Below are 27,686 nucleotides of genomic sequence, written 5' to 3' on the forward strand. Positions count from 1 at the left end.
ACATCTCTTTCCCCCTGCCGCCTAGAGAACGGGAGAGGGTTCCCCACACAGGGATATGGGGTTGCCTTCGGGCACCCTCGCCTGAGCCCCCCTTTCCAACTCAGCTGAGCCATTGTTCCTGGTCACAGGGAGTTAGGCATCTCCCACTAATAGGTAATGAGCTCCCCATCCCGGGAAGCATTCAAGGTGCCACTCTGGGCATCCCGAGTGCTCAGACACGGGACCCCGTCAACATCCCTCACCGCTTGCTCCCTGCAGATCCCCGAGAGCTGCCGGCCCAACATGGAAGAGGGCATCAGCCTGTTCTCCTCGCTGCTCAACAACAAGCACTTCCTCATTGTCTTCGTCCATGCACTGGAGCAACAGAAGGACTTCGCGGTGCGGGATAGGTCAGGCTGCCGTGCGGGCTCCAGGGAAGGACAACGCATCCTGGGTCCACCGGGCTGGATCCAAGCCTGGGGCAGTTTGCAGAGCACTGTGTCCTTGGGGCAGCCAGCATCTCCTCTGAGGCCTTGGCCCCCTTCCCCATTCTGCCCCTTCCTGGTCCTGCCTGCCCAGGACAGGGCTCGTGGGCATGGTGGTTACTGTGCACGGTAGGGAAGGTAGGGAAGGTAGGCTTTTCTCCAGGGAGATTTCTGCCGCATACGCCTCATCCAGTGATGAGGGGAGCCCCCGCGGTGTGGTCCTCGGGGTCCCGGGGCCTTGCGGTGCGGCTGACTCCCCACCCCCACACCTGCCCACAGGTGCAGCCTGGCCTCCCTGCTGACCATTGCGCTCCATGGCAAGCTCGAGTACTACACGGGCATCATGAAGGAGCTGCTGGTGGACCTCATCGACGCCTCGGCCGCCAAGAACCCCAAGCTGATGCTGCGGCGCACGGAGTCCGTGGTTGAGAAAATGCTCACCAACTGGATGTCCATCTGCATGTACAGCTGCCTGCGGGTGAGGGCGCCGGGCAGCCGTGCCCCTGCCCCGGAGGTCTCACTTCCTTTTATCCTCCTGCCACCTCTGCCAGGACCGGTGACTGTGGTCTCTGCATACATGTGGGAAAGGGGCTGGCCCACAGGGTCCGTTATATGGGTGGGGGAATCGAGGCTCAGAGCTACCCTGGGAACAGAGACCGTGTCAGGGGCTTTGTGTCAGGAAGACACTCTTCTCAGCCCTCGGGCCCTCCCTGGCATGCCTTTGAGTCCGGCTCTGCCACCTCCCTGCTGGGTGACCTTGAGCAGCTTGCTTGCCCTCTCTGAGCCTCGGCCGTGAGGATGCCCCTGCTACCTGGAAAGGTTGCCGGCGCAATAAAACGAATGTGGCCGCCCAGGTTGGGCGGTGTCTGAGCTGAGAATCCAGGGAGATGCCCTGGGTGTGGGGGTGGGAGGGCTGAGCGGCGCCAGGATCAAAAGGATGGTGTGAAGCAGGCAGCCACGAAGGGGTTGGTGGAACGGGGTATGAAGGGTTCCGGGGGGGGGGCGGGCCACAGGCTCAGGGCTGGAATCTGGAGAGTGGGCAGCTGGCTTCAGCCTCTGACCGCGCCCCATCCCCCCCCGCCCCCCAGGAGACAGTGGGGGAGCCCTTCTTCCTGCTCCTGTGCGCCATCAAGCAGCAGATCAACAAAGGTTCCATCGACGCCATCACGGGCAAGGCCCGCTACACGCTCAACGAGGAGTGGCTGCTGCGGGAAAACATCGAGGCCAAGCCCCGGGTGAGCTGGCTCGGAGGGCTGGGAGGGGCTCCCGGCTTTGGTCCTGACACCCCCGCCCGCAGGCTGTCTGCCCATCCGGTCGGTGAGCAGCTGCTGAGCCCCCCGTCTCTCTCCTGCAGAACCTGAACGTGTCCTTCCAAGGCTGCGGCATGGACTCGCTGAGCGTTCGTGCCATGGACACGGACACGCTGACGCAGGTGAAGGAGAAGATTCTGGAAGCCTTCTGCAAGAACGTGCCCTACTCCCAGTGGCCGCGGGCCGAGGATGTTGACCTAGGTGGGCAGGGTTGGGGGGCGGCGGCGGGCCCCGCTCGGTCACATGGTCTCTGGCTCTAGGGACGTGAAAACGGTGCCCATCAGTTGGGAGCTCATGTTGGGGCCGGGTGGTGAGTTCGCCGCAGGTGATGACAGCCCGATGGGCAGGAGAGGCCGGCCTGGCTGCTCCAACCGCCCAGTGCCCGCCCCGAGGATGGCTGTGTGGAGCCCCGGCTCCCAGATGCAGTAGAGGCTCAGAGAGCTCTGGGGACCCCCACTTCTCTCCCCGTGGGTGGGCGCCCCGGCCCTCACCCCTGGCCCCCTGCCCCCAGAGTGGTTCGCCTCGAGCACCCAGAGCTACATCCTGCGGGACTTGGACGACACCTCGGTGGTGGAGGACGGCCGCAAGAAGCTCAACACGCTGGCACACTACAAGGTGGGCCCCGGCCCCGCCCGCCCCACCCTCCTGACCTCCGCCCTCTTGACCTCCGCCCTCTGACCGCGGCCTCTCTCCCCGTCAGATCCCCGAAGGCGCCTCCCTGGCCATGAGCCTCACAGACAAGAAGGACAACACGCTGGGCCGAGGTAGGCCGGTGGACGGGGCCGGGCCCTCCTGCGCAGCCCTGGGGGGAAACTGAGGCCTCCAGGGGCAGGGCCGGGCGCAGCGCTCCGCCGCAGTGCTGCTCGGGCCGGGCCTGTGGCCAGGCCTCCTCGGCGCTGGGTTCCTGCAGGCAGCCGAGAGGGGCCCCAGGAGCGGGGAGGCGGTTTTAAGAGGTCTGGGCGGGCGCCAGGCCATCGGGGGTTCGGGCTGTGTCCCTGCCTCACACCCGCATCCCTGCCTTCAGCTGCCCCATGCTTGGGGGTCCTGGGGTCCTAGGCTCCTGGGGGCTTTGGGGTCCATTCCAGCAGCTGGTGAGGTCTGGGCTCGGGGGCCGTGGGCCCTCGTGGGGAGCCGCCCTGTGTCCATCTGTGATCGTCTCCCTGCCTCTCCTGTCCCCTTGTGGACATCTTTCTGTCTCAGCGCCTCCGTCTGTCTGAGTCTCCTATGCGTGTCTCTCGAGCTCTCGCTCTCAGCTGTCTTTCTGTGCATTTCTGTCTTCTCTCCACACGTCTGTTTGGCTCTCCCCATCTCTCTGGGTTTCTCTCTCCAGCTTTTTGCCTCCGTTTCTCCTTTGCTCACTCTCTCTCCCCCGGCTCCTGGGTCTTGTTTATTTATCGTGTGTGTTTCCCTCTCGCAGTGAAAGACTTGGACACGGAGAAGTATTTCCACTTGGTGAGTGCCCTGCCTCCAGCCCTGAGGGTGCCCGCCCCTCAGTGGGAGTGGACTTGGCCTCCTGCCGCCCTGGGCCTCTGGAGGCCGTGCTCCCAGGCCTGGGGAAGACTGGGCTGGGGAGTGTGCAGAGCCAGGCGCCCGCGGGGGCCGGGTAGGGCCCCCCAGGGGCGGCTGAGGGTGGTGCCCGGCGCCAGCTCTGACCCAGCCCCGGCCTCCCAGGTGCTGCCCACGGACGAGCTGGCGGAGCCCAAGAAGTCCCACCGGCAGAGCCACCGCAAGAAGGTGCTCCCGGAGATCTACCTGACCCGCCTGCTCTCCACCAAGGTGCTGTGTCCCCACTCCCGGGGGTCAGCTGGGAGCACATGCTGGGGGAGGGGGGACAGCTCTTCCCCTGCGGGGCCAGCCGCACTCCCGGCCTGAAGGGCACCCGGCAACAACTTCTCTGTCCCCTGGTGTGACAGAGAAGGCAGTAGTGGCCCAGGAACGTCCCCAAGGCCACATGGCTAGGGGCAGAAAGCCCACACCCCAGCCCACCAATTCCCTGCTCTGTGTCCGAGTCCTTCCAACACTCCTGTGCAGTGGGTTTCACCAACCCATTTCACAGACAGGAAAACCGAGGCACAGAGCACTTAGGAGACCAGCCTGGGGCTACACAGCTTCCCATTCACCCAGCACTGCTCAGCCCCAGCACCACGGGCTCCCCACAGCCGCCAGAGGTGCCTGTCACCAACACCCCCCCCCCCGCCCCCTTCATGTTCCTGGGCTGATGGCCACCACCCACTCCCCTGTAGGGCACACTGCAGAAGTTTCTGGATGACCTGTTCAAGGCCATCCTGAGCATCCGGGAAGACAAGCCCCCACTGGCCGTCAAGTACTTCTTTGACTTCCTAGAAGAGCAAGCCGAGAAGAGGGGCATCTCAGACCCCGACACGCTGCACATCTGGAAGACCAACAGGTGAGGGGCCCTTGGGGGGGCCGGTGAGGGGTGGGGCTGCTTCACTGGCTCACGCCGGCAGCAGTGGGGTTGGGGTTCAGAGCCTGGGTTTAGTCCCTTATGCCATTCCAAACTGTGTGAGCTTGAACAAGAGACTTAAGTTCTCTGAGCTTTAGTTTCCCCCAGCTGGAAAATCAGGGCAGTAAAAGGAACCCACCTTACTTGTAAGGATTAACTAGACGTGAGCGTTGTCTAAGTTTTGCCCCTCTCCCCCCCACCCCTCCCCCTTGGGTGGGCACTGTCGGCTCCATTTTGCAGACAAGCATGTTGAGGCTCCCGGAGACGCGCATGCCTCCATCACATCCCTCCTTGGAGGCACATGTTAGCTTTTCAGACACCCAAACCCCAACAGGAAGTTGTTGAAAAGTTCAGCCTGACCCTCGAAAAGAATTGCCACAGACACAGAAGTTTCCCTGTCGTTGCAGGGGCTGCTCTGAGCATTGGTGGGGAGGAGGGGTGAGTGTGTCCCCCTGTCCCAGGCCCCCCAGTCACGGGGAGGTGGTTTTACCAACCCTCCGGCCGTCTTAGGCCTCGCTTACTCTCAGCCCTTCCTGGTGACCCAGCTAATGATGGACTGACTCCCTGCAGCCACACAGGGCCGGAGGAGGAGCCACGGGCTGCCAGGCAGGGCGGGGGCTCTAATGAGAACCAGGATTGGGCCCTGGCTCCCGGCTCCTGCGTGCGAGCAGGAGGCTCTGCGGGGAATGGGGCAGGCAGCGAGGGCCAACTCAGGGCCCCTCCATGCAGGAAACCCGGCTCCCAGCCCCTCTGCCGCGTCCCCCTTCACCCCCTGCCGGCTAGGGACAGTCACCAACCCCATTTGTGGAGGAGACACGAGGTTCCCAGAGCTTCCATCCAGTCTCTGCTGGCCTCGGGAGTAAAGCCAGCCTGTCCTCTGGGCCTGCCGGCCTCCCTGGCCGAGCCCCCATTGGTGACTGCTTCCTCCGCGACCCACCCTCGGGCGGGGCTCACGCCACTGCCTCCCTGTCCCCCAGCCTTCCTCTGCGCTTCTGGGTGAACATCCTGAAAAACCCGCAGTTTGTCTTTGACATCGAGAAGACGGACCACATCGACGCCTGCCTCTCGGTCATCGCTCAGGCCTTCATCGACGCCTGCTCCATCTCTGACTTGCAGCTGGGCAAGGTCAGCTGCTGTGGGCAGGCTGCCCAGTGCTGCGGGGCCAGCGGACTTTCTGGGAGGGCAACCGGAGGAGCTCAGATGTGGGGTGAATGGGGTCATCAGACAGGGGTTCTCCAGGAAACGGGCACCCACAGTCACAAACTCCAGGGCTGCAGCTGCCTCAGCTGTGCCCAGCACCAGCTCCCGAATCTTCAGGCCCTAGAGCCAGGCGGGGAGAAGCCAGGTGGGCATGGAAAGCGAATGTGGTCTGATGTAGCGTCGGTGACCAGCCAGGCTCCAGGTGACAGCCCTGATGGTCAGGAGCCACCCAGTGGGCACTGAGGGTGGGTAGAGGAGACCCCTGAGAGAGAGGTGACTGTAGGGAGAGGGCGCAGCAGGCCCGAGAGAACCTGGCGTTCCAGGCTGAGCGGCATGAGACGGGAGTTAGACCTGGCCCTGCCGTTAGCCCGTGACTTTCAGAGACAGACCACAAAAATGGCAGAAAATGCCATCACCTCTCACAGGCTATCTGGGAGAGCAGGACGCCCGTGACAGACAAAGAACTGGGAGCGTACTTGGCACGCTTTGCTCTCGGGAGTAGGAAACACGTGCTGGGAAATATTCCACTGAGACAGCAGTCAGGCTTCCAAAAATCTTAGCCACCGAGACCCATAACCCTCAGCAAGGACGCGAACTAAACAGCCTGCGTGTCCAAGAGCTAGCACGAGCCCGTGCACTTTCTCCTCCAAGTAGGTCCCCTGTGAAGTCATCACCCTGAGAGTCCTGCAGAAAACAGGGCAGAGGACAGGGGTGGGAAGCCCCCGGTGCAGAGCCTGCAGCACAGGGACACTGGCTCAGCGACAGGCCTTGTCTGTGTGGTGGCATAGACACGGGCTGGTCCAGAAAGAGCCGAGTCTGCTGTCTCCACCCAGCGTCTCACTCTCTGGCTCCTCTCCGCCCACCCAGGACTCGCCAACCAACAAGCTGCTCTACGCCAAGGAGATCCCCGAGTACCGGAAGATCGTGCAGCGCTACTACAAGCAGATCCACGACATGACCCCGCTCAGCGAGCAGGAGATGAACGCGCACCTGGCCGAGGAGTCGCGGGTGCGGCCGGCTCCGTGGGGACCTCGCCGGGAGGATGGGGGGTGGGGGCCAGGACTTGACCGTCAGAGCCGGGGGCGGCGTGGCGCTGTGTACAAGCAGCAGGTCTTGACTGGGCTGGGCCTGGTTCGGACCATGGAGTCTCCACCGCAGTCCAACTGCCTCCCTGTCTTTCCTCACAGAAATACCAGAATGAGTTCAACACCAACGTGGCCATGGCAGAGATCTACAAATACGCCAAGAGGTATCGCCCGCAGGTGAGCAGCCCGCAGTGTGAGGCCCAGGGCACTCTCCCCCCACGTCGGCCCTTCCCACCCTCTCATGGAAACCGGGCGTGAGCGCGGGGCTCAGGTACTCCGGGCCCCAGCACGTCTGACTGTGCTGTGGGCGTGGCCGCCAGCACTGGGAATCCAGGCCACGTGTGTGTACTCCCCCCAGATGTGTGGTGGGACCGGGGTGGGGGTGTCCTCCGCCCTGAACTAGCTCCGCTGCCGACCACCCCCCTCCACCGCCCCAGATCATGAGCGCCCTGGAGGCGAACCCCACGGCCCGGAGGACGCAGCTGCAGCACAAGTTCGAGCAGGTGGTGGCCCTCATGGAAGACAACATCTACGAGTGTTACAGCGAGGCCTGAGCCGGGCCGGCGGGCGGCGCCCCGCGGCTTCACAGCGAGGCCTGAGCCCGGCCAGCGGGGCGAGCGCCCCGCGGCTTCACGGCGAGGCCTGAGCTGGGGGCCGGCGGGCGGGCGCCCCGCGGCTTCACTCTGCCCCCAGCCCCGCCCCGCGTGCCTCCCACGCCGGCTGGGAAAGGACGCTGCACCAGGGGCTTTTTCTGAGCCCGGCAGAGGAGCCTCCGGTCCCGGCCCCTCAGGCACCGTCCCCTCGCACCTGCCCTCAGACTCCAGCTCCAGGCTGAGGCCTTGAACGCCGTCCACCCAGCACAGCCTGGACGGTGCCGCCCCCAACTCGCTCTGTCCCGGCCCAGCGCCGCCGAGGCCGCCGACGGGAAAGGAGGGCCGCCTGGGCCCCAGGCCACAGCCAGAAACGCTACCTCATCCTGCCTGGCGGAGGGGGAGGCCCTGTGACCCAGCCCTCGGTTCGCTTCTGCTTCCCCCACCAAGATGTCGCCCCCCGCCGTCTCTACTCGCCTGTGGAGGAGCCTGGCCCGCTCCCGGCTTCCAGCGGACACCAGCGGAGCAGGCGGCGTCCACGGCCCGCGGGAGGCTCTGTGCTGTCCTGGGAGCCAGGCTGAGGCCGGGGGCCGTCCCGGGGGGGCGTGGGTGGGAGGGGGCAGGGGAAGGGGGCTGAGTTGCACCAAGGCTGTAGCTGGGCTACGTGATCTTGCTGGAAGTGTTTCTAAAGATAGCACCACTTTTTTGTTGTTGTTTTTTTAAAAGAAGCTTTTATATATTAAAGAAACTTATCACGCGCCAACTGTGAATAGCTGCCGCTAGTGCGGAGGCCCCGGGAGGGTCCCCTGGGGCTCCCAGCGCAACACTGGAAATGACTGTTCCAGGGGCGGCGGACCCGGCAGAGACGGCCCCCGGAGATCATCGCCCTTTCTCTTCTGTCAGAAGCGGCCGCCTGGGGCTGGCCTGGTCAGTGCCTGGACGGGCTGTGGCCCACAGGGGCGGGGCTGGAGGGGGAGGTCGGGACGCTCTGGAACCTTCTTTATAATAAAAGCCTGATGGGAAAACCTGCCGTGAGCTCCAGCCTTTATCCTGAAGTGGCCTGCTTGTAGCAGACAGGAGGGCGGGGGGCCTGGCTTGGGACCCCGCCATCCCCCTTCATGAGGGGCAGGCAGACACTGACCCTTGCTTCTGAGCAGCCTCGCGGGGTAACCACGCTGGTGCCTGCTGGCCGCCAGGATGAGGTCACAGCAGCTGTGTCTCACCTCCCACTGCCCCTAACCTGCTTATCCATGTAACAGGCCGTGAGGAAAATGTGTCCCCATTTTACAGATGTAGAAACTGACTCTCGGCACAGTCGAGGACTCTCCCAGGTCTTGGGACGGGGAGGACGACACGCCAGTGTGCACAGGCCCTCATTCCTCTGTTCCACACTTCCTCCAGCTGGCGTGTCCACGGTGCCCCCCAGAGTGCGTGGGGAGCTCCAAGCTGACCACCCTGGAAAGAGACTGGATGTTTATATGCTCATCCTGAATTTGTCATCAGTCTTGACAAATATGCATGGGCTTCCGCGGTGGGTCAGATAGTAAAGAATCCACCTGCAGTGCAGGAGATCTGGATTCAATCCCTGAGTCAGAAGACCCCCTGGAGAAGGAAATGGCAACCCACTCCAGTATGCTTGCCTGGAGAATCCCATGGACAGAGGAGCCTGGCGGGCTACAGTCCAGGGGGTCGCACAGAGTCAGATACAACTGACCAACTCACTCAACACTTTGACAAACACGTACCATCAACCCCGTTATGCAGATGAGGAAATGCAGACTGCTCCGGGCTGGTATATCCCTGGACTCTTTAGCCACTGCCCTTGACTTGGGATCAGCAAATACCACGGAGACCCCCAGCCCTGCTTGCCCCCCACTTGGCTCTGGGCCTGAGCCTGGGCTAAAGGTCACTGAGCCCCAAGAAAGGTCACTAGAGGACCAGCCCCAAATTAGAAGTGGCTTAAGTAAGTTTTTTTTCCTTTTAGGAAGGAGAAATAACCACACATATATATCAGGAGTAAGAACTAGGACAGAAACATGTACAATTTAAACAAAACCCCAGCAACACCAGTTCTAGAATTAATGAGCACAGAAAAGTGAGGAGAGAAAAGTAAACAATTTTTAGCTTTAAAAATAGCCTCTTCCTGTCGTGCCTTCTGGGTGGAGAGAGATTATCTTTTCAAATTTTCTATTCTGATCACTGATGCGTCTTTATTAAGCAGCAGATTTTCTAATGTGAGTTATTGACACATTCGATGGGTTTTTTTTTGGGGGGGGGAGGTGTGATTCTAGAATGAATGCATGCTTTCTGCAAAACTGTCAAGGAGGACAAAAAGCACGGAGAAGATAAAACCCACCCTAACCCACTCGTGGTCTGAATCTCAGAGAATGTTGTCCCAAAGCCCAAATCGTGTGCCCGTCTGGGCCGTGGGCAGACGGGTAGGAACTGGAATCAGGACGTGCTCCATCCTGCAAGCTGCCTTTATCCCATGTGGCCTTTCGTCAGCACCATCTTTCTATGCCATTAAATATTCCACAGCCTGTTTTAATGCCTGATTAACATGCGAGTCCTCCTTGAAGTTTAAGGACGCATTTGCAAGTGGAGGAAATCTCTCGTTTCTGGGGTCATCTGCTCACCACCCCCAGTCCTTGCCTGGGCCCCCGAAGGCTTGCCTTGCAGCTCCAGGTGTCCCTTGGCTCCATCTGCGGGTCACAGGAGGTGGGGACTTCGGCAGACTGTCTGTTCTCAAGCCGGGGAGCAGGCTTTCCCAAGTCTCATGGGTGCTCCATGCTGTCAGACCTTGGCCAGGTCGGGGCTCCTGGCTAGCCCCCAGCTCGTAGAGGTGCCCAGTGATACCCACCCCCAAGAGCCTGCCCGGGGTGCCTCCCACAACTGGACCCCTCTTGTGGAAAGCACCAGCCCAGCTCCCTGCCAGCTGCTCACAGTGCCCATGGGGGCTCTGCCGGCAGCCCCATGACAGAGGCCCCAGGGAAGCCGTGAAGCCCGACAAAGCCTCGCTTGGGATTGGCGAGGCGAGGGCAGGGCTGAGAGGAGGGGAGGGAGGGAAGACGCTGGGCTGCCTCAGTTTCCCTCTGTGTCCATCTGCCCCCCGCCAAGTGCCGTCCAGTTGACCTCTGATGCCCCTCAAATCCACTTGTTGGTCTCCGCCCCCCATCCCTGGCTCAGCGGTCACCCCTCATCTGGACCATCTCTCAACAGCCTTCAGAACGAGCTGAGTTCTCACCCCACCAGGTGGGTGTCGAGCAGGTACTCATGTGGACCCCACATTATGGACTCTTTCTACACACAGTCCCTCAACAAATCCCATCCACCGAGCGTAAACGTCTACCTGGCATCCACCACTTCTGACCCCTCCCTCTGTGGCCAGCCAGCACCCCTCAGCTGGCCCACAGCAGGGGCCACCACCCTGGCTTCCCCCGTAGCTTAGACGGTAAAAGACTGCCAGCAATGCAGGAGACCCAGGTTCGATCCCTAGGTTGGCAAGATCCCCTGGAGAAGGAAAATGGCTACCCACTCCAATATTCTTGCCTGGAGAGTCCCATGGACAGAGGAGCCCGGCAGGCTACAGGCCATGGGGTTGCAGAGTCAGACACGGCTGAGTGACTCACACACACACACCGCCCTGGCCTCCTGTGGCTGCCCGTGTCCCCCTGTGGGCACTCAGCTCCTCAATGGCCTCAAATGGGCATTTATCACAATTAAAATCCGAAGTTCTTACCCTGGCTCACGAGGCCCTTCAGGATCTAACCCTGTCCACCCTGCAGCTCTCGTTAGAGTGTGTACTGCTGCATAACAAACCACCTCAGTACACTCACAGCGCTCGTGCGTCTGTGATCAGGGCAGGGCTCGCGAGGGAAGGCCCGTCCCTTGGTGTCAGTGGGGCCGCTCAACAGGGGCAGAAGATCCAGTTCCTGGATGGCGCATGCCCAGCAAATTGGTGCTGGCTGGTCAGGGAGCTCAGTTGGGGCTGAGAACTGGGGTGTCTCGATTCTCATCCAACGGCTGTTTAGGCTTCCCCACTGCATGGTGGCTGAATTCTAAGCACAAGTATTAAAAAACAGAAAAGCAGCCCGCACGCAGGAAGCAGAAGCTGCCGGTCTCTTGAACCCTGGGCCCAGAAAGTGTCCCAGCGTCATCTCCTCAGTACCTGATTCAAGCAATCACAAAGCCCAGAATGAAGGTGCAGGGAGGCAGACTCAACCTCTCCTCGCGCAGTGTCACATTTGTTTAAAAATAACCCTAGCCCTCACCTCTGCACCTCCAGGTACCGTCTCTGTGTGGGCTTTAGCTTATGAGCTGCCCTGAGTTCCGTAGCTCACTCCCAACCCAGGGCCCCCGCACTTCCACTTCCTTCTGCAGATTCCCGCGGGACCCACAGTCCTGCTCAGTGACTAGTCCAGTGATCCATACTTCCTCTCAGCTCCTCTAATCCTTCCTCTCTGCAGCCACAGAGCTTCTTCTCAACACACACGTCAGTCTCTCCCCAGCCTGTAACCCTCCCTGGCTCCAACCGCTCCCAAGAAGATGCCTGCCTGCCTTCCCTAGCCTACTCCGCCATGCCTTGCTGCCCCATCCCCACGGCCCAGGGGCTCATGCCACCCCTCCCCGGCTTGTGCTCCTCTCAAAGCCTCAATTCGCCCCCATCCAGGCCTATCCCACTGCCTGCAAGCCCTTCCCCCGTCATCTGTCTGGCAATTCCTGCTCGTCCTTTTAAGACCAAAAGCTGCCTCCTCCAGGAAGCAGTCCCAGATCTCAGGTTGGACGAAGCACCTCTCCTGCGCCTCCGCAGGCCCCTGCATGCCTTTGCATCCCTGTTGCAGTCTGCATCTCCCAGGGGAGGAGCTTCCATCCTGTCCATCTGGGTGCATGCCCTGGATGGCCAAACCTTTAGACCTCAGCCTCCTCTCGCACCCATGAGTGGGGAAAAAAAGCTTTATTGATAAATAGGTTCTAGTGAAATAAACAGAGTGATAGTTTCTAGGGGAGTAAAAAGTAGAATCTGCATCTCTCCACCTTGCCTCTAGCCCTCGGCTTCTGCCTTCTTGCTGGCCGCTTTGGACACTGAAGACTTGGTGGGGATGCCAGGCTTTCTCGGGCCCTTAGAGGCCTCAGCCTTCCCAGCCAGTGGTCCAGGCTCCTTCTTGGACCCAGCACCCTTGGGAGGAACAGGGGCCTTGGCTTTGGGCCCCTCCCCAGCAGCCTCTTTAGGGACCTTGCCCCCCATCTTCTTTTTGGCCAGGGGAGCACCATTCTCACCCTGTAAGAAAGCAAACCAGGAGAAGGTGGCAGGGCTGGGCCCACCACGCAGAGCCCACGAACTCAGGGTTGAAACCCCAGCTCTAGGTTGCTTTCGACAAGCGCCCTCCCCTCTCTAAGCCTCAGCCCCCTATCTATAAGGTGGGGACGGTGATCCTCCGGGCACTGGAGGGCTGGGAGCAGAGGAAAGTGAAGTAAGTTACCCTCTTCCTCATCTGACCCCCGCCCCGGGCTTAGGTGGGAACACTCGAGCTCTGGCCACTGGAGATCAAGACAAGGGAAGTTACCCCGACACCTACCTTGGTGACCGTGGATTTTGAACTCTGACTTCCAGGCTGTGTTTTCCTGTGGGCCTTGGTATCTGCTGGAAGAGGGGATGCCGTGTGAGACAGACTTTTCCGGAGGAGGTGCCGCTCAGCAGCAGGCTTGAGGGGCCCCACAGCCCGCCCACGGCCCAGTCCTCACGCTGACACTTGCAGGCTGTGTGACCTGGGACAAGTTGTTCAGTCTCTCTGAGCCTGGTGCCCGAGTCTGCCAACTGAAGGTCGCAGCCTCTTGCCCACGGGACAGCAGGAGGATTAAGTGGAAGGAGGGCAACCATCCCTCATTCCATTCACAGCTCCCCATCCACCCACGCCGAAGGCCCCCGACAGGGCTGTCAGCCCCATGTCTTCAATCCATCTTCCATGTGACGGCCAGGATACATTTTAAAAAATGCCTCAGGCCCTGCCTGTCCCCTGTTCAGAGTCTTTCCATAACTTGATAAAAACCATCATGGAGAACAGTATAGAATTTCCCTACGAAACTAGGAATAAAACCACCACGTGACCCAGCAATCCCACCAGGAGGGCATGTATCCTGAGCAAACCATAATTCAAAAAGACACATGTGCCCACCCTGATCACTGCAGCACTATCTACAACAATCAGGACATGGAAGCCACCTAGATGTCTATCGACAGAGGAATGGATGAAGGGGTTGTGGTCTATCTACACCAAGGAGTATTACTCAGCCATGAAAAGGAATGCATTTGAATCAGTTCTACTGAGGTGGATGAACCTAGAGACTGTCATACAGGGTGAAGTCAGTCAAAACGAGAAAAGCAAATATATATTAATGCATATACATGGAATCTAGAAAACTGGGATCAAACCTTTTTGCAGGGCAGGAAGAGAGAGACAGACATAGAGAACAGACTTCTGGACAGTCGGGGAGGGAGGGTGGGACGAACTGAGAGAGTAGCGCTGAAATATACACACTGCCGTGTATAAAACACAGAGCTCGCAGGCAGCTGCTGTACAGCACAGGGAGCTCGACTCGGTGCTGTGATGACTAGAGGGGTGGGAGGGGGATCACCAGGAGGGGATGTATGTATACATATAGTCGATTCACATCGGTGCTCAGCAGAAAAACATTGTAAAACAATCACACTCCAATTTTTATAGTTTTGTGTTTTTTTTTTAGATTCGTAAGAAAAAAAGCACCTTGGGCCCTAAGTGTCCCCTGTTCAGGCTCTTTCCGTGGCTCCTCACCAATCAAGTCCAGCCTCCCGCCGCCCTTCACAGCGTCCCCTTCTCCCACCCCCGATGCACACAGACAGGACTATTTAGACTTCTTCCACCTTCGGGGCTTCCCTGGTGGCTCAGATGGTCGAGAATCCACCTGCAATGTGGGAGACCTGGGTACGATCCCTGGGTTGGGAAGATCCCCTGGAGGAGGGCATAGCAACGCACTGCCGTATTCTTGCCTGGAGAATCGCCCATGGACAGAGGAGCCTGGCAGGCTACAGTCCATGGGGCCGCAGAGTTGGACATGACTGAGCGTCTAAGCACAGCTCAGCACAGCCACGTTCTTCATGCCTTCAGGCCTTTGCACAAGCTGGTCTCCTGCGTGGGCCACCTCCTCCAGGAAGCCTCCCCTGACCCCTCCTCCCACCCCCACCAGCTACCATGAGTTCTCTGTCTCTCCGGGTCAAGCCAAGTGTCCTAGGGCACATTGAGTAGACAGCCCCTCCTCCCCAAAACTGACCCCTCCATCCCAACTCGTGGCCAGTGGTTGCCAGAAATCCCATCCCATGCCCACCCCATTCACACCCATACCTTGGCGGCTCCCTCTTTCTTTGACTTTCGACTTCCCACCAGGCCCACTGGCACTGGGAGGGGCCTGAGCGGCCTTGTCCGGCCGTCGGGAGGACTTCTTGGCCTCACCCAGCCTTGGCTCTGGGTCCTTGGTCTGCGTGCCTTTCTTGGGGGCCTTCTTGGCTGCGCCTGGTTTGGAGGGAGCTGCCCTCTCCTCTCTGGGCTTCCTGGATCCTTTTTTCACCTCGACTGTGTTGGCAGGGTCCTTCTTTGACTCACTCGGCTTCTTGGGGTCCTTCCCCTCAGCCTGACCGGGCATCCTGGGGGCCGTCTTCCTGGGTGGGATTTTCCTTTTGTCTTTGGGGACTAACTGGCAGAGGAGAGAACGGGGTGGAAGTGAGAGCAGAGATCTGGGCATCTCCTGCCCCGACACCCTGCGTGAGGCTCAAAGAAGCCCCCATCCCCAGGGAGGGGGCGAAGAAGGCGGCCAAGGGCTTGGGGCACAACCGCCTCCTAAAAGCCGGAAGCCAGCAGTGCATGCCACCCCCCGCACCACGAGAGAGGTGCCGCCATGGAGGAGCTACAGGACTCGAGTCTGCAAAACTCACCCAGCGTTCTCCCCGTTCCCTGGGTAGGTGGCAGGCATGTACCTCCCGCCCCTGCCCACGAGCCCAGCACATACTGTGAGCTCTGATGCTGTCTTCTCATGCTAACCCGTGAAGCTCCTTTGACTTCCCCCCAACACCTCCCTGTGGACTGTGGCCCTGACACCACCACCCCTGCCCCCGCCTCACGCCACCACATCCCCAGGTCTCCTGGCTGCTTCCTGCTCTGCAGCTGAACATGGACGTGGAGGGCAGATGGGCCCCAACTCCAGCCATGCAACTCGACCTGTCCAAGTCTTTCCCTCCCCGCTTGGGCCTCAGTCTTCCCATCTTTACAATGGGGTCATCAGGGAGGGTGTGAGCAGCAGGGGGACGCAAGGGCCCCTGGTTCTGCCCTTCTAGAGCCCAGCTCTGATGACGCTGCTCCCCAACATCCCTGAATCCTCATGGGTCCCCGTTACCCACCATGACCAGAAAACAACCCCCACTCCCAGCACACACACATCTTGACTCCATGGTACCCGACACCCCCTTCTCTGCCTCCCACCCCTTGGTCCAGTTTCCTGACTGCCTCCCAGTCACACACACCCCCAGCACTCTCTCTCCTGCTCCCCCTTCACTCCACCCTGTGCCCCTGGCCTTGCCATGGCAGCTGTCGAAGTTCAGACCCACACACTCAGAGTCCCAGGAGGGGGTGTCCCTGAGCACAGCTAGCCTGTTCCCACAGGGACTGGAACTGGCAGTTTGAGAATGTTCCACCAAGTTCCACGGTGACTGTCAGAGGAACTGCTACATGCTGGAGCACAGCAGTGACAAGATGGATCCCAGGTCCGGGTCCCTGGGATCTGGGATCCAAGATGTCCCTGGTGGCAGCTGGCAGTCACGACGCTGTGGTTTGAATTTTGTGCCAAATTTGCTCTCAGCTCTGGGTGACTTGACCCTTTAAGAGAGGAGGATGTGTTGGCTCAGAGAGGCGTCAGCCCTGGTTTTGGAGCCAGGGAGTGTGGGGAGCAAACCCCAAGGCTGTGACCTTGAAGGGGCCAAGGCTGGGTCTGGGCCGCCCCTGGTAAAGGAATTCCAGGAAGGGGTCATGGGCACCAAGGACCCGGAAGTGAAACAGCTGAAACAGTCTCTGGTCATGGGTCCCGGGTGCAGCAGGGTGACGGGGGCCGTGTCGGGGCTCAGCCTCCCCGGGGGGTGGGGGGAGCAAGCAGGGGGCATCTGGGTGAAGACAGAGGACAAAGAACAGACAGGAGGAAAGAGGGAACAGCACCCAGAGCTCGGGAAGAAAGAGCTGGAGCTGGAGTTCAAGCCTGGGGCCAAGTTCGCCACACCCCGGGACCACCTGGCACCTCCCCTTCACCCCCCCCACCACCCGGCACTCACTTTGAAGCTGCCGGTGGCCCCCTTGGCCTTGGAGTTCACGGGCCTGATGAGCAGGCCGCGGTGCAGGCCCGTGGCCAGGGCCTGCTTCAGCAGGTGGTTGAGCCGGAGGGCGTCCACCGTCGGGTACTTCTGCAGGATGTAGACCTTGATGGCTGCCACCGAGGTGCCCCGGCGCCGCTCCCCGGCCTGCAGTGCCTCCAGCACCATGCGCAGCACCGGAGGGTGGCGGCGCGGCGCCCGGACGGCGCCCCGGGCCAGGCCTGCGGGCGGGGGTGGGGGGCAGCAGGACGTCACCCAGGGCCCAGACCACTGCGGGAGGCGGGCGGGGGGCAGGACATCACCCAGGGCCCGGACTGCTGCAGGGGGCGGGGGGCAGCAGGACTTCACCCAGGGCCCAGACCGCCCCCAGGCCCCCAGCTGACAAACGTGCCCAGGGAAGCACCAGCTGGGTGCTGGCCAGTCCCTGTGGCCGGTGGGCAAGCAGCCCAGGGACTCACGTATGCATTCCCCCAGCCCCACCCACCCCTGATCTTGACCAGCCACAGTCTCCCGGGGCCCACCGTGGGGCTGGGCACACAACAGCCCTCCAAGAAGGCTTATTAAGAAACGTTAAAGGGTCCTTTTAGTAAACAACACTGGGATCCCCTCCCTGGTGACCCAGGGTTAAGAGGCCACCTGCCAGTGCAGGGGACACGGGTTCGGCCTCTGTTCTGGGCAGTAAGATGCCACGCGCCCCGGGGCCTCAGAGCTGCGTCCACAACCTCGGAAGCCCGTGTCCCAGAGCCTGTGCCCGCGTCAGGAAGCCGCAGCAATGAGGAGCTCACACGCTGTAACCAAGACCCAGTGCGCCAAAATAACTCAAAAAAACAAAAACCCTACACCAGGCCAGTTGTCTAGATCTAACATTTTACAGGAAATGCAAGGGCCACATGAAATCAGTAAAACCCAGATATGAGGAACTCTCCAGGACACGTGATCCAGTGCCTCCTACAAATAAGTAAGGAGGAAAAATAAACGTGGGAAAGGCCCCAAAAAGGAAAGATCCTACGAGACCCTTCAACCAGAGGCAAACGTAGGGGCCTTGCTCAGACTCAGAGTATGATCTGAACAATGTGACTGGGGGCAGAAAAGGCAACTAGACACATGTGGACACTGGGATATTTGAAAGCAAGAGAGTTCCAGAAAAACATCCATTTCTGCTTTATTGACTATGCCAAAGCCTTTGACTGTGTGGATCACAATAAACTGGAAAATTCTGAAAGAGATGGGAATACCAGACCACCTGACCTGCCTCTTGAGAAACCTATATGCAGGTCAGGAAGCAACAGTTAGAACTGGACATGGAACAACAGTTAGAACTGGACGTGGAACAACAGACTGGTTCCAAATAGGAAAAGGAGTACACCAAGGCTGTATATTGTCACCCTGCTTATTTAACTTCTATGCAGAGTACATCATGAGAAATGCTGGGCTGGAGGAAGCACAAGCTGGAATCAAGATTGCCAGGAGAAATATCAATAATCTCAGATGACACCACCCTTATGGCAGAAAGTGAAAAGGAACTAAAAAGCCTCTTGATGAAAGTGAAAGTGGAGAGTGAAAAAGTTGGCTTAAAGCTCAACATTCAGAAAATGAAGATCATGCCATCTGGTCCCCTCACTTCATGGGAAATAGATGGGGAAACAGTGGAAACAGTGTCAGACTTTATTTTTTTGGGCTCCAAAATCACTGCAGATGGTGACTGCAGCCATGAAATTAAAAGACGCTTACTCCTTGGAGGGAAAGTTATGACTAACTTAGATAGCATATTCAAAAGCAGAGATATTACTTTGCCAACAAAGGTCCGTCTAGTCAAGGCTATGGTTTTTCCTGTGGTCATGTATGGATGTGAGAGTTGGACTGTGAAGAAGGCTGAGCACCGAAGAATTGATGCTTTTGAACTGTGGTGTTGGAGAAGACTCTTGAGACTCCCTTGGACTGCAAGGAGATCCAACCAGTCCATTCTGAAGGAGATCAGCCCTGGGATTTCTTTGGAAGGAATGATGCTAAAGCTGAAACTCCAGTACTTTGGCCACCTGATATGAAGAGTTGACTCATTGGAAAAAGACTCTGATGCTGGGAGGGACTGGGAGCAGGAGGAGAAGGGGACGACAGAGGATGAGACGGCTGGATGGCATCACCGACTCAATGGACGTGACTTTGAGTGAACTCCGGGAGTTGGTGATGGTCAGGGAGGCCTGGCATGCTGCGATTCATGGGGTCGCAAAGGGTCGGACACGCCTGAGCGACTGGACTGAACTGAAGGATGATATTGCTTCCGGTGTGCTGATGGCAGTGCAATTATTTTAAGAGATTCTCATCTTTTAGAGATAAATACCGAACAGTTTACAGATGAAATGATAAGCGTGGCACTTACTCTGAAATAACGCAGTGGTGGAACAAGGGTAACCACGAGCTGTTAGCTGCTGAAGTTGACTGATGGGTGCATGGGGCTGTGGGGGCAGGGCTGGCACCATACCATCAGCCTGCTTTTGTGTCCTTTTGAAAGCTTTCATCATAACAAGAAAAGAATTTCACTCTTGGGTATATACCCAGGAGAAAATAAAATATATGTCCACACAAAAATATACGTACAAATGTTCATAGAAGCATTATTTTTGGTTTAGTCACTAAGTCGAGTCCGACTCTTATGGCCCCATGGACTCCTCTGTTCATGGGATTTCCCAGGCAAGGATACTGGAGAGGGTTGCCCCTCCAGGGGATCTTCCTGACTCAGGGATCGAACCTGCGTCTCCCGCTTTGTCTCCTGATTTGCAGGTGGATTCTCTATGGACTGAGCCACCAGGGAAGCTCCTTACATTATTTATAATAGTTCAAAAGCAGAAGCAACCCCAAAGTGCATAAACAGGTGAATGGATAAACAAGACTCAGTACAGCCAGAACGTCACACAGCCAACAGGAGGAATGAGGAACTCCCTTGAAAAGATGAGGCAGAGTGAAAGAAGTTAGTCACAAAAAAGTCACATGTTGTATAATGTAGCTGATATGAAATGTCAGGAACGGGCAAGTCGGAGCCAAAAAGTAGACTCGTGGTTGCTAGGGGCTGGGAGGCGGGTGGAGACGGTGAGTGACTACCACTGGGTACAGGTTTTTATTTAGAGGAGATGAAAATATTCTAACATTCGCAGTAGAGACGGGCCACAACTGTGAATGTGCTAAAAGCCACTGCACACTTTAAGTGGGCGAACTGCATGCTCTGTGATTTACTGAGATATCCCAATAAGCCGCTATTTTTAAATTGTTGCAAAAAAGAGTAGGATCCAGGTGAGGAGGGAGACAGTGTTAGAAGCTGTCAGTCACCATAAAGCACAGAAAAGTGGTTTAAATATGAAACCTAATTTAAACATGGTGATTAGAAATGTTGATTTCTAACCAATATCTAAAAACTGAAGACTCAGAAAAGGAATCAAGTAGCTAATATTAATACACATATATGAAGGCAGATGTGTTCAGTCGCTCAACTGTGTCTGATTCTTTGCAATTCCAAGGACTGTAGCCCACCAGGCCCCTCTGTCCAAGAAATTCTCCAGGCAAAAATACCGGAGTGGGTTGCAATTTCCTTCTCCAGGGGATCGTCCTGACCCAGGGATCAAACCAGCATCTCCTAGGACTCCTGCACTGCAGGCAGATTCTTTACCACTGAGCCACCAGGGAAGCCCATATATATATATATATATATATATATATATATATATCTCACATATTAAAATGGAAAAATAGAACTTTGTACATATACAGATTGCTGTATCAAAATCTCATGGGAACTATTAATACAAAACAAAAAACTACAATAGATACACACATACAAAAGGAAAAGTCACCCAAACACAACAAGAGGGGGCTTCCCTAGTGGCTCAGTGGTCAAGAATCCACCTGCCAAGGCAGGACACATAGGTTTGATTGCTGGGACGTGAAAATCCCACATGCTGTGAGGCAACTAAGCCCGTGCATGACAAGTACTGAACCCATCACCCTAAAGCCTGTGCTCCACAGTGAGAGCAGCCACTCTAGTGAGGAGTCCAGACCCCACAGCTAGAGAGTGGCCCCACTCAGCGCAACTGGAGACAGCCCTCACACAGCAGTGAAGACCCAGTGTAGGTAAAAACAAACAAAAGAACAAAAACCCACAACACTAGTCATCAAACCACAAGAGATAAAAGAGGGAAGAAAGAAGACCAACAACCAAAAATCCAAACAATAAAGAAAACAGCAACAGGAATACAGATATCAATAATTACTTTAAATGTAAATGGATTAAGTGCTCCAACTAAAGACACAGGCTGGCTGAATGGATATAAAAACAATATCCACTTTATAAGCTGGTCTATAAGAAACACACTTCAGATCTAGGGACACATATAGACTGAAAGTGAGGGAATGGAAAAAGATACTCCATCCAGATGGAAATCAAAAGAAAGCTGGAGGAGCTATCCTCTTATCAGACAAAATACATGTTAAAATAAAGACTGTTGCAAGAGACAAGGAAGGACACAACATAATGATCAAGGGATCAATTCCAAAAGAAGATATAACAATTGTAAATAACAGACTGGTTCCAAATAGGAAAAGGAGTTCGTCAAGGCTATATATGGTCACCCTGCTTATTTCACTTATATGCAGAGTACATCATGAGAAACGCTGGACTGGAAGAAACACAAGCTGGAATCAAGATTGCCGGGAGAAATATCAATAACCTCAGATATGCAGATGACACCACCCTTATGGCAGAAAGTGAAGAGGAACTCAAAAGCCTCTTGATGAAAGTAAAAGTGGAGAGTGAAAAAGTTGGCTTAAAGCTCAACATTCAGAAAACGAAGATCATGGCATCCAGTCCCATCACTTCATGGGAAATAGATGGGGAAACAGTGTCAGACTTCATTTTGGGGGGCTCCAAAATCACTGCAGATGATGACTGCAGCCATGAAATTAAAAGACACTTACTCCTTGGAAGGAAAGTTATGACCAACCTAGATAGCATATTCAAAAGCAGAGACATTACTTTGCCAACAAAGGTCCGTCTAGTCAAGGCTATGGTTTTTCCTGTGGTCATGTATGGATGTGAGAGTTGGACTGTGAAGAAGGTTGAGCGCCGAAGAATTGATGCTTTTGAACTGTGGTGTTGGAGAAGACTCTTGAGAGTCCCTTGGACTGCAACGAGATCCAACCAGTCCATTCTGAAGGAGATCAGCCCTGGGATTTCTTTGGAAGGAATGATGCTAAAGCTGAAACTCCAGTACTTTGGCCACCTGATGCGAAGAGTTGACTCACTGGAAAAGACTCTGATGCTGGGAGGGATTGGGGGCAGGAGGAGAAGGGGACGACAGAGGATGAGATGGCTGGATGGCATCACTGACTCAATGGACGTGAGTCTCAGTGAACTCTGGGAGTTGGTGATGGACAGGGAGGCCTGGCGTGCTGTGATTCATGGGGTCGCGAAGAGTCAGACACGACTGAGCGACTGATCTGATCTGATCTGATGCACCCAACTTAGGAGCACCTCAGTACACACGTCAAACACCCATAAAAGAGGAAATTGACAGTAACACAATGATAGCAGGGGAAATGAACACCCTACTCACACCAATGAATATATGATCCCGACAGAAAATTAAGGAAACACAAGCATGAAAAGACACAAGAGACCAGATAGATTTAATTGATATTTATAGGACATTCCATCCGAAAGCAACAGAATATACTTTCTTCTCAAATGCACATAGAACATTCTCCAGGATAGATTGTGTCTTGGGTCACAAATCAGTTCAGTTCAGTTCAGTCGCTCAGTCGTGTCTGACTCTTCACGACCCCATGAATCGCAGCACGCCAGGCTTCCCTGTCCATCACCAACTTCCGGAGTTCACTCAGACTCACGTCCATCGAGTCAGTGATGCCATCCAGCCGTCTCATCCTCTGTCGTCCCCTTCTCCTCCTGCCCCCAATCCCTCCCAGCATCAGAGTCTTTTCCAATGAGTCAACTCTTCGCATCAGGTGGCCAAAGTACTGGAGTTTCAGCTTTAGCATCATTCCCTCCAAAGAAATCCCAGGGCTGATCTCCTTCAGAATGGACTTGTTGGATCTCCTTGCAGTCCAAGGGACTCTCAGGAGTCTTCTCCAACACCACAGTTCAAAAGCATCAATTCTTTGGCACTCATCCTTCTTCACAGTTCAACTCTCACATCCATACATGACCACAGGAAAAACCATAGCCTTGACTAGACGGACCTTTGTTGGCAAAGTAATGTCTCTGCTTTTCAATATGCTATCTAGGTTGGTCATAACTTTCCTTCCAAGGAGTAAGTGTCTTTTAATTTCATGGCTTCAGTCATCATCTGCAGTGATTTTGGAGCCCCCCAAAATAAAGTCTGACACTGTTTCCACTGTTTCCCCATCTATTTCCCATGAAGTGATGGGACCGGATACCATGATCTTCGTTTTCTGAATGTTGAGCTTTAAGCCAACTTTTTCACTCTCCACTTTCACTTTCATCCAGAGGCTTTTTAGTTCCTCTTCACTTTCTGCCTTGGTAAATTTTAAAAAAACTGAAATTGTATCAAGCATCTTTTCCAATCACAACACTATGAGATTAGAAATTACATTAAAAAAAAAAAAAGCAAAAAACCACACAGAAGCTAAACAATGCACCAGTAAATAACCAACAGATCACTGAAGAAATCAAAGAGGAAAGAAAAAATACATTAAAAGAAATCACAGTGCAAACACAGCAACACAAAATCTACCCCCCAAAACCTGTGGGATGTAGCAAAAGCAGTTCTAAAAGGGTATATAAGGCACTTTAATCCTAGCTCAAGAAACAAGAAACTCTCACATAAACAACCTAACCCTCCCGATTCATGTTGAGGTTTGACAGAAAACAACAAAATTCTGTAAAGCAATTATCCTTCAATTAAAAAATAAATTAAAAAAAAACAACCTAACCTTATACCTAAAGCAACTAGAGAAAGAAGAAACAAAACGCAAAGTTAGTGGAAGGAAAGAAATCATAAAAATTGGAGCAGAAATAAATGAAATGGGAATGAAGACAATAGCAAAAAAAATCAATGAAACTAAAAGCTGGTTCTTTGAAAAGATAATTGAAATTGGTAAACTTTCACAGAGACTCATCAAGAAAAAAAAGGGGAGAGGACTCAAATCAATAAAACTAGAAATGAAAAAGGAGAAATGACAACTGACACTGTAGAAACACAAAGGCTCATAAGACATTACTACAAGCAACTCTAAGGTGATAAATTGGACAACCAGGAGAAATGCACAAATCCTAAGAAAGGTACAACTGAACTTGCAAGAAACAGAAGATATCAACAGACCCATTGCAAGTCATGAAGTTGAAACTGTAATGTAAAATCTTTCAACAAACAAAAGTCCAGAACCAGATGGCTGTGGATTTGATCAAACATTTAGAGAAGAGTTAACACCTATTCTTCTGAAACTCTTACAAAAATATGTGGAAGAAGGAACACTCACAAACTCATTCTATGAGGTCACCATTACCCTAATTCCAAAATCAGCCAAAGACACCACAATAAAAGAAAATGACAAGCCAATATCACTGATGAACACAGACATAAAAATCCTCAACAAATACTAGCAAACTGAATCCAACAACACATTACATGATCATAAACCATAATCAGGTGAGATTTCATACAATGATGCAAGGATTCTTCAATATCCACAAACCAACCAGTGTGATACATCACATTAATAAATTGAAGAATAAAAACATGATAATATCAATAGACACAAAACACTTTCACAAAATTCAAAACACCCATTTATGATAAAAAAAAAAAAACTTTAGAAAGTAGGCATAGAGGAAACTTACCTCAACATAATAAAAGCCATAAATGACAAAACCCACAGAACACGTCATTTTCAATGGTGAAAACGTAAAAGCATTTTCTCTAAGATTAAGATAAGGAAGCTGACTCTAAACACTATTCAACATAATTTTGGAAGTCCTAGCTACAGCAATTACAGAAGAAGAATAGATAAAAGAAACTCAAATTGGAAAAGTAAAACTTTCATTGTTTGCAGATGACAGATACTATACATAGAAAATTCTAAAGATGCCCCCAGAAAACTATCAGAGCTCAATGAAATTGGTCCTGTTGCAGGATACAAAATGAATACCCAGAAATCTCTTGCATTCTTGTGTGCTAACAATGAAAGATCAGAAAGAGAAATTAAGAAACCAATCCCATTGACCATTGAAACAAAAAGAATAAAATAGCAAGAAAAAAAAAAAAAAAAAAACTACCTAAGGAGGAAAAAGACACACTTTTGGAAAACTCTAAGATGACACTGATAAAAGAAGTCAAACATGACACAAACAAATAGATACACCACATTCTTGGGTTAGAAGAACCAATACTGTAGAAACGACAACACTGCCCAAAGCAATCTACAGATTCAGTGCAATCCCTATCAAATTTCCAATGGCATTTTTCACAGAATTAGAACAAAACAATTTATAATTTGTATTAAAAAAAAAAAAAGAAAGAAATAGAGCTGGAGGAATCAAGCTCCCTGATTTTAGACTATACTATAGGGCTACAGCAATCAAGACAGTATATTCAGTTCAGTTCAGTCGCTCAGTTGTGTTCGACTCTTTGCGACCCCATGAATCGCAGCACACCAGGCCTCCCTGTCCATCACCAACTCCCGGAGTTCACTCAGACTCACGTCCATCGAGTATATGGTATGGCACAAAAGGAGAAATATTGATTAATGAAACAGAATAGAAAACCCAGAAATAAACCCATGCACCTACGGTCACCTAATTTATGACAAATGTGGCAAGAATATACAATGGAGAAAAGGCAGTCTCTTCAACAAGTGGTGCTGGGAAAACTGGACCGCTACATGAAAAAGAATATTAGAACACCCCCTAACACTATATGCAAATTAAAGTCAAGATGGATTATAAGGCCAGAAACTACAAAACTCTTAGAGGAAAACACAGGCAGAACACTATGTGACATAAATCACAGCAAGATCTTTTTTGACGGAATATTACTCAGCCATAAAAAGGAATGAAATTGGGTTATTTGTAAAGACGTGGATGGAGCCAGGGACTGTCATAGAGTGAAGTCAGAGAAAAACAAATACCATATATTAACGCATGTGTGGAGTCTGAAAAAATTTTGTACAGAGGATCTTATTTACAAAGCAGAAACAGAGACACTGACATAAAGAACAAATGTACGGATACCAAGGGGGTAGCGGGGAATGGGATGAATCGGGAGAGTGTAGAGAACCAACTGCATAGCGCAAGGAACGTCACTCAATGCTCTGTGATGACCTAAATGAGAAGAAAATCCAAAGAAGATACACACACACACACACACACACCCCTGATTCACTTTACTGTACAGTAGAACAGTAACATTCTAAACATTCTAACATTCTAACACAACATTCTAAAGCAACTATACGCTAATAAATTTTTTAAAATAAAAATAAATAAATGGGGCTTAATTAAACTTAAAAGCTGTTTCACAGCAAAGGAAACCATAAACAAAACAAAAAGACAACCCTGAGAATCAGAGAAAATATCTACAAATGAAGCAACTGACAAGGGATTAAACTCCAAAATATACAAACAGCTCATGCAGCTCCATATCAAAAAAACAATCCAATAAAAAAATGGATAGAAGACCTAAATAGACATTTCCCCAAAGAAGACATACAGATGATCAAGCAGCACATGAAAATATGCTCAACTTCACTAATCATTAGAGAAATGCAAATCAAAACTACAATGACATATTACTTCAAACTGGTCAGAATGGCTATTATAAAAAAAAAATCTACAAACAATAAATGCTGGAGAGGGTACACTGTTGGTGGGAATGTAAACTGATACAGCCAGTACGGAAAACAGCATGGAGGTTCCTTAAAAAATTAAAAATAGAACTACCATATAATCCAGGGATCCCACTACCGGGCATACACCATGAAAAAAAAACCTTAATTCAAAAAGACACACGCACTGCGATGTTTACTGCAGTATTCTTGATAATAGCCAAGGCTTCCCTGATAGTTCTGATAGGAAAGAATCCACCTGCAAGGCAGGAGACCTGGGTTCTATCCCTTAGTTGGGAAGATCCACTGGAGAAGGGATAGGCTACCCACTCCAGCATTCTTGGGCTTCCCTAATGGCTCAGTTGGTTTAAAAAAAAAAATCCACCTGCAATGAGGGAGACCTGGGTTCGAACCCTGGGTTGGGAATATCCCCTGGAGAAGTGAACAGCTACCCACTTCAGTATTCTGGCCTGGAGAATTCCATGAACTAACTATACAGTTTATGGGGTTGCAAAGAGTCAGACATGACTGAGCAACTTTCACTTTCACTTTGGGCTTCCCTGGTGGCTCAGACGATAAAGAGTCCGCCAGCAGTGTGGGAAACTTGGGTTCGATCCCTGGGTCCGGAAGATCCTCTGGAGAAGGAAATGGCAACCCACTCCAGCATCCTTGCCTGGAAAAATTTCATGGATGAGGAGCTTGGCAGGCTACAGTCCATGGAGTCGCAAATAGTCAGACACGACTGAGCGACTTCATTTTCTTCTTTACCATAGCCAGGACATGGAAGGAACTTAAATATACATTGACACATGAATGGATGAATATCTGGTATGTGTGTATACACACACACAATGGAATATCACTCAGCCATAAAAGGCAATGAAATTGAGTCATTTGTAAATAAATGAACGGAGCCAGAGACTGTCATAGTGAAGTTAGTCAAAAAGAGAAAAACAAGTATTGTGTCTTAATGCATATGTGTGGAGTCTGGGAAAAGCGGTACAGATGAACCTATGTGCAGGGCAGGAACAGAGACACAGACGTATGGATGTACGGACCTGGGGGTGGGGGTGGGGGAGGGAAGCGGGAAGAACTGGGAGGTTGGGTTTGCCATATATACACTACTCTATGTAAAACAGATAGCTAGCGGGGACCTGCTGGATAGCACAGGGAGCTCAGCTCAGTGCTCTGTGGCGACCTCCAGGGGTGGGGTGGGTGAAGGGAGGTGACATCTGTATACATACAGCTGATTCACTTTGTTGTACAATAAATCTAGCAACACTGTAAAGCAACTATACCCCAACTTTAAAAGGAGAGCAAGCTGGGGTAGCAATACTCACGT

At 53.4% G+C, this 27,686-nt stretch overlaps 2 protein-coding genes across 7 annotated transcripts in view; one reads left to right on the forward strand and one right to left on the reverse strand.

Moving 5' to 3' along the window:
- The window catches only part of PLXND1 (plexin D1), a 48,783-nt gene extending 40,645 nt beyond the window's left edge, over window positions 1-8,138 (forward strand). For 3 of the 5 annotated variants that reach the window (XM_086368617.1, XM_086368621.1, XM_086368620.1), the window contains exons 24-36: window positions 259-389; window positions 744-942; window positions 1,553-1,699; window positions 1,819-1,975; window positions 2,286-2,389; window positions 2,475-2,538; window positions 3,192-3,226; window positions 3,446-3,550; window positions 4,018-4,181; window positions 5,216-5,363; window positions 6,306-6,446; window positions 6,626-6,700; window positions 6,961-8,138. In XM_086368617.1, coding sequence (XP_086224743.1) covers window positions 259-389; window positions 744-942; window positions 1,553-1,699; window positions 1,819-1,975; window positions 2,286-2,389; window positions 2,475-2,538; window positions 3,192-3,226; window positions 3,446-3,550; window positions 4,018-4,181; window positions 5,216-5,363; window positions 6,306-6,446; window positions 6,626-6,700; window positions 6,961-7,077 — 1,587 coding nt within the window. In that variant the 3' untranslated portion in view covers window positions 7,078-8,138. Of the gene's footprint in view, window positions 1-258; window positions 390-743; window positions 943-1,552; window positions 1,700-1,818; window positions 1,976-2,285; window positions 2,390-2,474; window positions 2,539-3,191; window positions 3,227-3,445; window positions 3,551-4,017; window positions 4,182-4,645; window positions 5,364-6,305; window positions 6,447-6,625; window positions 6,701-6,960 lie in introns of those variants that run through there. The other 2 variants (XM_086368618.1, XM_086368619.1) reach the window with 2 other exon arrangements.
- A 3,910-nt stretch (window positions 8,139-12,048) lies between these two features.
- The window catches only part of H1-8 (H1.8 linker histone), a 32,330-nt gene continuing 16,692 nt past the window's right edge, over window positions 12,049-27,686 (reverse strand). The window contains exons 2-5 of one of the 2 annotated variants that reach the window (XM_086368623.1): window positions 16,460-16,719; window positions 14,490-14,838; window positions 12,690-12,751; window positions 12,049-12,391 (exon numbers count right to left, since the gene is read on the reverse strand). In XM_086368623.1, the coding sequence (XP_086224749.1) occupies window positions 12,155-12,391; window positions 12,690-12,751; window positions 14,490-14,838; window positions 16,460-16,719 (908 nt within the window). In that variant the 3' untranslated portion in view covers window positions 12,049-12,154. Of the gene's footprint in view, window positions 12,392-12,689; window positions 12,755-14,489; window positions 14,839-16,459; window positions 16,720-27,686 lie in introns of both variants that reach the window. The other variant, XM_086368622.1, reaches the window with a different exon arrangement.

The sequence above is a fragment of the Bos grunniens genome, chromosome 22, assembly GCF_055505025.1.
Source record: "Bos grunniens cultivar Pamir isolate PY7600 chromosome 22, Bosgru_T2T1.0, whole genome shotgun sequence".
NCBI classification, from domain to species: domain Eukaryota; kingdom Metazoa; phylum Chordata; class Mammalia; order Artiodactyla; family Bovidae; genus Bos; species Bos grunniens.